This window comes from Lithobates pipiens, unplaced genomic scaffold, assembly GCF_037356315.1.
Source record: "Lithobates pipiens isolate NorthernLeopardFrog02 unplaced genomic scaffold, aLitPip1_a1.2 Scaffold_16, whole genome shotgun sequence".
Taxonomy (NCBI): domain Eukaryota; kingdom Metazoa; phylum Chordata; class Amphibia; order Anura; family Ranidae; genus Lithobates; species Lithobates pipiens.
The window spans coordinates 364547652-364557408 of NW_027507748.1; the positions used below are offsets into that span (position 1 = coordinate 364547652).

General features: G+C 49.1%; 1 protein-coding gene across 5 annotated transcripts in view; it reads left to right on the forward strand.

Annotated features, from left to right (window-relative positions):
- Positions 1-9278, forward strand: part of S100PBP (S100P binding protein) — a 115636-nt gene extending 106358 nt beyond the window's left edge. For all 5 annotated transcript variants that reach the window (XM_077482023.1, XM_077482025.1, XM_077482022.1 and 2 more), the window contains exon 6: positions 8847-9278. In XM_077482023.1, the coding sequence (XP_077338149.1) occupies positions 8847-9000 (154 nt within the window). In that variant the 3' untranslated portion in view covers positions 9001-9278. The remainder of the gene's footprint in view (positions 1-8846) is intronic.
- Positions 9279-9757: the final 479 nt, after the last annotated feature.

A 9757-nucleotide genomic window follows, 5' to 3' on the forward strand; every position in this document is an offset into this window, starting at 1 on the left:
AAAAAAATAAATATCTGAAAAAAAACTATTTGCTGAAAATTTTAATCGATTTGACCTCTCAACTCAATTCAAGATTCAAATCGATTTTTTTCCCCAGCCCTACTCCATATGTGTACAATCAGAACTGTTTTTTTTTCTTGCTTGTTCAAAGTAGCAGCAAAAAAAATGCTATTACTCTGAAAAGCGATCTGTGCTCAGATCGCTTTTCAGAGGCATTTGACAGCTGGTAAAGGGGCAATATGTTGCCTCCTGACCACCTGTTTTAATCCCTTAATGTGATTGTAAAGGTTTTGCTTTTTTTTTTTTAATAACAAACATGTTATACTTACCCTCACTGTGCAGCTCGTTTTGCACAGAGTGGCCCCGAACCTTGTATTCTGGGGTCCCTCGGTGGCTCTCGTGGCTCCGCCTCTTATCAGACAACCCCCTAGGAGAAGCGCTCTCCGGGGGGGGGGGGGGGGGGTTACCTTGCAGGCGCCCCTGACGCTCGCCTCATTGGATTTTATTAACAGCAGTGGGAGCCAATGGTTGAGCTGCTATCAATCTATCCAATCAGGAGCCGAGAACCCCGGGCAAAGGAAGAGCGCATCTCCACCTGGTGAAGTTCCAGGGCTCAGGTAAGTAAAAAGGTGGGGGCTGGGGTTCCGGTGACTGCCAGGTGTTTTTTCACCTTAATGCATAGGATGGATTAAGGTGAAAAAACACAAGGGTTTACAGCCCCTTAAATGCATCATCACTATGCTGCAACTGCATGCAATGCACACAGTTGCAGGGTGGTTGCAATGCAGCCCCATTCACCTAGGGATGTACTTAAAGGGTGCCCTGACTGGAAAAAGCTTGAGAAACACCGACATAGAGGAACCCATCTCTCCATTTTCCTCTTGCAGCCGCTGAATGCCTGTGGGAGGGAGAGGTGGAGAAGTGGCGGCAAATGGAGAAATTGGTTCCTTTACATGTAGCCACCCACTTGCAACCGGGTCCTGTTGTTCCGCCACCAAACTCGGAGTAAAGGGCCCTGTCAGGGGGGCCCTTCATGGTTTCTTGCATCGGGGCCCTGAAGGTTCTAGTTACGCCACTGTAATCACGGTTTGTGAGACTGACCTAGTCTGCTCATGTGCAGTTCTGTTTTAATGTGCATACCCACACCCTGGCATTTAAGAAAGCAATGGACGTGCTGGACTTGAATATCACTCCTGTATGTGGCGAGTATGTAGGTTGCTGTGCAGTCTAGATGCAAAAAACATACTTTCAGCGCTAATAGGTCTTCCAAGGTGTGGAGTAACAGATTTCAGATAAAATGGTGGTGTATATATGGGATCCAAAACTGGGTGGATGCTGCCTTCCTCAGATGGGGTAATCTGAAAGGAACTACAATAAAAACAAAAATGGAAGGTGCAAACGCCTAGTGCATTACCAAAGATAAAAATGCAACTGACAAAAGGCCATGAACACAGTGCATGAACATGCACAGAACACGGGGCACAGCTAACGTGTTTTGGGGGTGCACCCCCTTCCTCAGAGCTCAGAGAAGAATGGCTTCTGGGTAAAAGGAGGTGACCTAATACATTTACAGTTGTATTTATCACACGATGGCTCTGTAAAAAAAAATGTATTCAACTAATTGCGGTTTGTGAGACTGACCTAGTCTGCTCATGTGCAGTTCTGTTTAACCGCCTCACGCAGATATACTGCGGCAGAAAGACACGGACAGGCAGAATCGCGTACCTGTACGTTGCCCTTTAAGAGGCGGGTTGTGGGAGCTTTGTGTACATGGGGATACCCGCGATAGTCTCACTGAGACAAAGAACAGGGAAATGCTAAGGTAAACAAGCATTCCATGTTCTGCCTAGTGACACTGTCATGGATCACGCTCCCTGTAATCGCGAGTGGTGATCAGTGTTGTCGCACGTAGCCCCTCCCCCCCACAGTTAGAATCACTCCCTAGGACACACTTAACCTCTAAAGCGCCACCTAGTGGTTAACCCCCTCACTGCCAGTCACATTTACACAGTAATGATAGCATTATTAATTGCACTGAGCGCTGTATATATGTGAATGGTCCCAAAATCGCGCCAGAAGTGTCCGATCTGTCCACCATAAATTAAAAAAAAAAAATATCTCTTATATTCACCGACCGACACAGCTCCTCTCTGTAACTAAATTGGTTTGTTAGCCTGCCATTAGGAGAACTAGGCAAAAATTGTAACACAATCCACAGAACTTTAGTCCCATCCCGGGGGGCGGACCCTGTGCTAACAACCCTCCCTGCTCAAGGAGAATGACCTAGGAACCCCGCGGGCCCTTTGGTCCATTTTTTTGATGCAGGTTTGATGTTTTTTGTGCAAGATGAAAGATCCTGGGATCTTCTATCAACTGCCGGCTGGGTGACAGGCTGGTTAAGTTATCCTTGTAGTCTCCCCAGTCCGGCCATCGAGCGTGTGCAGGCCGCAGCTAAGGCTCGGCAGGCCACAACATACCTCAGCTCCAGAGGTGGTCGGTGAGCTTCAATGCTCTGGGGTATACATATGACCGGGCTACTGATGTCTGGATCACAGTATACTGGGCCAGCAGCTACCCTGTAACTGCGTAGGAGTAGGTCTGTGATGTAATGTCTCCCAGCTCTTCAGGACTGGTAAGTACGGCTCTACCTGCTTTGGTGGGGTGAGCAGCTGGGCATTCCCTGGGAGGTCGATTCGGGGTCCAACTCACCTCCTTCTCTTCTCTCCCACGTCCCTAGCTCCGCTCCTTCCCCCCTGCGGGGGGGGGGGTGGCTGCGTGTGTTTGTGTTTCGCTGGGTCTCTCACCTGTAGGGAGCTCTGTGCGGCTAGCGTTGGTCCTTGTCCCAGTCTGGGGGGTCCCAAAAGGTGTCTGTGGAGGTGTTCTTGCTGAATGCAGGCAGCACTGTTCTGTGTTTTTTCCTGTCACTGCATGGCGCTGTGCGGTGGCCATTTTGACTGTGGGCAAAGCAGGTTCCCCTTGTGCGCCTCAGCGGCCATTTTCTATAGGATTTTCCTATTAGTTGCATTGGCGGCCATTTTTTTGGAAGCCCAAGCGCTCTTTTTACTGCAGTTCTCTTGTGACAGCTTTACATGGGCTCTCACATGCTGTTTCCTGTGTCCACTCTGTATACAGGACGCTGGATGGCTCTTCCCTGAACGCTGGTGCAAGCTCTGCAGATCGTTTCACCGCTATTCTATACATACAGCTGCTGCCGACACAGTTTCTTCACTCTGCAACTGGGTAACCTCCTACGGACTACAGGCACGGCTAGCGACGTTCACAGAACGCTCCAGGGTGGTGAGTCTGGCGCTAGGTACCCCCCTCCCCCCCCACATGCGGCGGCAGCAGGAGGGTGGGACCTTCAATGTCCTAAGTCCCCTTTCAGGCGGCAGACGGGGTAGGGTCAGCATGGGTTCAGAAACTGGTGTTTCTTCCCCCGAAATCCAGGCTATTGCAACCGGGTCACCTGCGGATAGCGCTGCGCCCATGGACAGTGAGGATGATTCCGGGTGCGGGCGCGACAAACCGCTTGTTGGAGCACTTATCACAGCTGTGCGTGATACCCTGAAGATACAGGAGCCAGCGGATCCCTCTGCTGATGTATAGGTCCCTTTTGGGTCCCGCAAGCCAGCATGTTCACCTAAGGTGTTCCCGTATTTGGCTTATTTTGACAAGTTCATCTACAGGGAATGGGGTCGGCCGCAAAGGACCTTTTCGGTCCCCAAAACATGGCGGTGCGTTACCCCTTTTGAGGAAAGCCTTCTCAAGAAATGGTCGGCTCCTCCGGTTGTGGACCCCCCAGTATCCAGGTTAAATAAAGTAACCACGATCCCGGTAGAGGGGACTCCTGCATTCAAGGATCCCATGGACAGGAAGGCAGAGGCAGTGGCTCGTTCCTTGTTTATGGTTGTGGGGTTAGCTGTGCGACCAGTACTGGCATCCGCACTGGTGTCACAGACACTGACTGAGTGGGCACAACTTTTGCACCGCGAATTGGGAGAGCAAAACGCCTCCCCTGTCTGCGTGGAACTAGCAGACCAACGAGTGCAAGGCCTGAAGTACATTTGTGACGCGGCCCTGGATACTCTCCCTCTGTTATCCAGGGCTTCAGTGTCAGCTGTGGTGCTGAGGTGCCTGATTTGGCTTTAAATGCTGGTCTGCTGACCAGGCTTCCAAAAAAGCCCTGCCGGATCTTCCCTTCCATGGCGACCAGCTCTTTGAAGCTTTGTTGAATGACATTATTAAAAATGCCACGGGTGGTAAGAATACACTACTCCCACAGGCCAGGAAGGCTAAGGATCCACGCCATTGGCAAGGGCCCTCTTTATCCACTCGCAATCAGCTTTTTCGTCCGCTTGGAGCTTCGACAAAATGTTCCCAGCCCGACAGGACGTCCACGGATGGTCAAAAGCGTCCCTGGAACTACAAGCCTGCGAACAAAAGTTCTACTGCATGAAGGTTGCCCCCACACGCGTATCGGGTGTAGGGTCACCTTCGGGAGTTTGTAGCCCAGTGGACCTCCCGGTTATCTGACCAATGGGTCTGCGACCTGATTTCCACAGGCTACAAGATAGTTTCTCTCTTGGCCACCAACCAGATTCTTCCCCTCCAGCATACCCGCGTCCCCGCTTCGCTGGGAGGCCCTGCTAGGGGCGGTAAGGGACTTGCTGAATCAGGGGGATATTTACCAGTTCCAAAATCGGAACGCTTCCAGGGGTTCTACTCAAATCTGTTTGTGGTTCCCAAGAAGGAAGGGGTACATCCAATCTTGGACTTAAAAGCCCTCTCAATCACTTTGTAAAAGTGCAGAGGTTCAGAATGGAATCAGTTCGCTCAGTAGTTCGCTGCACTACATCAAGGGGACTCCCTAGCGTCTTTGGACATCCAGGATATGTACCTGCACATACCCATATGCCTTCGGCATCAGAAATTTCTGTGTTTGGCAGTCGGGGAAGCCCATTACCAGTTTGTGGCTCTTCCCTTTGGCCTGGCATCAGCCCCTGAGTCTTTACCAAAGTACTGACTCCAGTACTGGCGTTGCTGCGACAACGCGGGATCGTGGGTTACCTAGATGATCTCCTCCTTGAGAGCATCTTCCACCTCAGAATTAGAGGAGGATGCGGCGATCACCATGCAGACTCTGCAAGAATTTGGGTGGCTGTTGAACCTGAAGAAGTCGGTGGTTGTGCCGACTCGGCGTCTGGAGTACCTGGGTTTACTATTGGACTCCAGGGAAGCGATGGTCTTTCTTCCCTCAGACAAATTGCAGACTCTCCGATCTGTGGTCAAACTACTGATGAACCGCAAGTGGTCGTCGCTCCGTTTTTGCATGCGAGTACTGGGGCTCACGGTAGCCTCATTCGAGGCAGTACCGTATGCCCAGTTCCACACCAGAGTCCTGCAGAAGGAGATTTTGACAAAATGGGACAAATCTCCGTTGGCCCTGGATCGACAGGTCCAGGTGAGCCAGCCAGTCAGGGACTCTCTGATCTGGTGGTTGTGGTCCCAGGTGATTCAGTCCGGAAAATTGTTTCTTCCTCTGAAATGGACGGTGATCACTACGGACGCCAGTCTCTCAGGCTGGGGTGGAGTGATGTGGATTCAGTTGGCTCAGGGCCTCTGGTCGACGGACGAATCCAGGTTGCCGATCAATCTGCTCGAATTGAGAGCGATCAGGCTGTACCTCCACACGTGGTCGATGTGTCTTCAAGGATGTCCGACCAGGATACAGTCCGACAACGCCACGACTGTGGTGTACATAAATCACCAAGGGGGAACAAGAAGCTCAGCCACTGCTCGGGAGCTCGCTCTCATACTTTGGTGGGCAGAGCGACACGTTCCGGCTCTGTCAGCCATTTACATCCCGGGGGTGGAAAATTGGCAGGCGGACTATCTGAGTCGTCAGACGCTGGATCCAGGAGAATGGGAATTGCATCCAGAGATATTCAGGCTGCTGTGCCTGAAATGGGGCACACCAGATGTGAATCTATTGGCCTCCTGTCTCAATCGGAAGGTGCCGAGATTCGTGTCCAGGACAAGAGATCCGTGGGCAGACACGTCAGACGCACTGGTGGCTCCGTGGGATTAGTACCAGCTGATCTACGCCTTTCCTCCACTAAAACTGTTGCCACATTTGCTTCGCAGAGTGGAAGCCGAGGGGATCCTAGTAATCCTGGTTGCCCCAGATTGGCCTCAGTGGCACTGGTACGCAGACCTGGTGCGTCTGGTGGCAGACGCTCCCTGGCGACTGCTGCTGCGAGAGGACCTCCTATCTCAAGGTCTGATCTTTCACCCTGATTTACCATTGCTGGCTTTAACGGCATGCCTATTGAGAGCCAGGTGCTGAGGAACCGGGGTCTGTCGGACTCTGTGATTACAGCTATGCTGAGGGTGCGGAAATCTTCTTCACGGAAGATATACCATCGTACCTGGAAGGCCTACATCTCCATGTGTGAGGAGAAAGGGTGGCACCCGCACTCCTTTTCTATATCCAGGATCATGCTGTTTCTTCAGCAAGGAGTAGACCAGAAATTGGCATTGAGCACCATTTAGGGGCAAATTTCGGCTTTGGCTGTCTTTTTTCGGCGACCCCTGGCATCTCACTCATTAGTGAGTACCTTTGTTCAGGGGGTGCGACATGTAGTCCCTCCGGTGCGTCCACCGTTACCCCCATGGGATTTGAACCTGGTGTTGTCGGCGCTTCAGAAGCCGCCGCTTGAGAATATCGGGGAGATTCCTCTGTTGACCCTTTCACAGAAAGTGGTCTTTCTAGTGGCCATCACATCAGCCAGGAGGGTTTCGGAAATTGGTGGCCTTGTCATGCAAGTCGCCTTATCTGGTCATCCACATGGATAAGGTGGTGTTGCGTCCGCAACCGTCCTTTCTACCGAAGGTGGTTTTGGCTTTTCATATCAATGAGAACATTGTATTACCATCGTTGTGTCCTAAGCCGAAGCACCCCAAAGAGGTGGCCCTTCACGCTCTCGATGTGGTTAGGGCTCTGAAGATGTACTTGTCTGCCACGGCTCCCTTTCGTAAGTTAGACTCACTGTTTGTTTCGGTGGCTGGTCCAAATAAGGGTATGGCGGTCTCGTCGGCCACCATTTCCAGGTGGATCAGACAGATTGTAGTCCAAGCCTATGCCTTGAAGGGGCATGTGCCCCCCTTTCCAGTCACTGCCCACTCTACAAGAGCTATCGGAATGTCTTCGGCCTTCTGACACCAAGCGTCTGTCTCTCAGGCGTGTAAGGCGGCGACCTGGTCGTTTGTCCATACGTTTACCAAGTTCTACAATGTAGACGTCCATGCATCGGCTGATTCCTGTTTTGGCCACAAAGTTTTGCAGGGGGCCGTGTAGTTGCAATTGAGATTTTTTTCCTGTTGTTTTTTTTTTTTTTTTTATATATATATATATAAAAACGCAGTACTGTTTGTTAATGCACTGTTGCATTACTTCCGCAAAAAGGTTGCGGTGTTGGGGATCTCTCCTGTTAAGAATGCCCAGTTATGGCGGTGTGTTTTTTTCCGTACACTGCTGTTTTTTTCTGGGTTTAGTATCACTAGTTCCCACTTGCCATGGTGGATGAAGTTTTAATGCTGTTTTTCCCACCCCTCGTTTGGCACTGCTTGGGTGACGTCCCATTTAGTTACAGAGCAAAGCTGTGTCGGTCTGTGAATAAAAGAGAAAATAGGATTTTTGTACTCACCGTAAAATCCTTTTCTCTGTAATTCACCGACCCACACAGCACCCACCCCTCCTTTTCTCTACGTTATGAGTTCTGCCTGGGAGCAGGGAGGGTTTTTAGCACAAGGTCTGCCCCACGGGGTGGGACTAAAGTTCTGTGTATTGCGTTACAATTTTTGCCTAGTTCTCCTAATGGCAGGCTAACAAACCCCTTTAGTTACAGAGAGGAGCTGTGTTGGTCGGTGAATTACAGAGAAAAGGATTTTACGGTGAGTACAAAAATCCTATTATCCCAAGGTTTGAACATCTCATGGAGCACTGTTCAATCCATCATCCGAAAATGGAAAAAGTATGGCACAACTGCAAACCTACCAAGACATGGCTGTCCACCTAAACTGTCAGGCCGGGCAAGGAGAGAATTAATCTGAGAAGCAGCCAAGAGGCCCATGGTAACTCTGGAGGAGCTGCAGAGATCCACAGCTCAGGTGAGAGAACAACGATTAGTCGTGCACTCCACAAATCTGGCCTTCATGGAAGAGTGGCAAGAACAAAGCCATTATTGGGAGAAAGCTATAAGAAGTCCCATTTGCAGTTTGCGAGAAGTCATGTGGGGGACACGGCAAACATATGGAAGAAGGTGCTCTGGTCAAATGAGAACAAAAATGTAACTTTTTGGCCTAAAAGCAAATATGTGTGATGGAAAACTAACATTGCACATCACCCTAAACACACCAATACAAATGCATGCCACACTTTTCACATACTCATTTGTAAAAAAAAAAATTGAAAACCATTTATTTTCCTTTCACTTCACAATTATGTGCCAATTTGTGTTGTTCTATCACACAAAATCCCAATACAATCAAAAACGTAAATGTATTTTAACATGACAAAATGTGGAAAATTTCAAGGGGTATGAATACTTTTTTTTTTAAGGCACTGTATGTGTCTGCAAGGCAGTTGGAAAACTTTCTGAAATTGTAACAACACCGTTTCGAACATGTGCATGCACGGTTTTAAACTTGGAATTTCAGAGTGTATAAAAAAATTAGTTCTACTTTTAAGGACTTTGTATGTTCTCAGAATACAATTTTAAATTTAACTGGTGGTTGCTATGAGTTGTTCAGACAGCCTCCAATTTATTTTTATTGATGTCTTGTAGGAATCACCCTAGGCATGGAAGGAAGTCATCTAAACGCTACACTTTAAAGGAATGGGGGGAAAAGAATGGTGGAGCTGTACAGCGGTTTATGAACATCCCAGATACATTCCAGCGAAACCCACTTCCTGATGATCTGCCTTTTCAATTTTCCTGAATGTCATTAAATGTGAAGGGTGTTCAAATTTAACTTCTGTTTGCTTTAAAATGACAAAATGTTTAATAACCTTTAACAAAAATGTTTACAAGACCAGCAGGTGACACTTTTGGTCATGTTTGGGTATCGGCTAGTGCCTTTTTTTTTTTTCTTAATGTGGGGTAGTTTTATACAGTAAAGCTCCATGTTTTACTTTTATTGTTGTTAACCAGACGTTTTATGCCTGTGTTGTAATTCTACTTGGTTTTGTTACTCTGTTAAATAAATATACTGTATTATTTCAGTTGTCTGCCCACATGCCTTAACCCCTTCCCGCCGAGCGTACGCAGATATGCGTACTCGGCTTTCGGGGGTTATACCGTGATGATGTCTGCAGCTGCAGGCATCATCCTGGTACCGTTGTTAAGAGCGGGCGATCGGCTTTCTAAAGGATAACAACCAATGCGGCTTAAAGCCACTCGGTTGTTATCCCGGAGGAGTGGGAGGGGACATCCTCCCCCCCTGCTGCTCTTACCGGGCCTCCCGGTGGGACCGGAGAGCCGATCGACGATCTGGCTCTTCCGACGGCTAGTGACAGGCTGTAACAAAGCCGGAAACGGCTTTGTTCCAGTCTCCTTGGTGTAAACACGGAAGTGACGTCACTTCCATTTTACTTGGCTGCCAATGGTGCCAGATTTTAAAATATATACAGTATTCAGATACACAGTTTTCGCTGATCTGAATACTTTGAAGTGCAAAGGAGGGTTTTGGGGTCTTT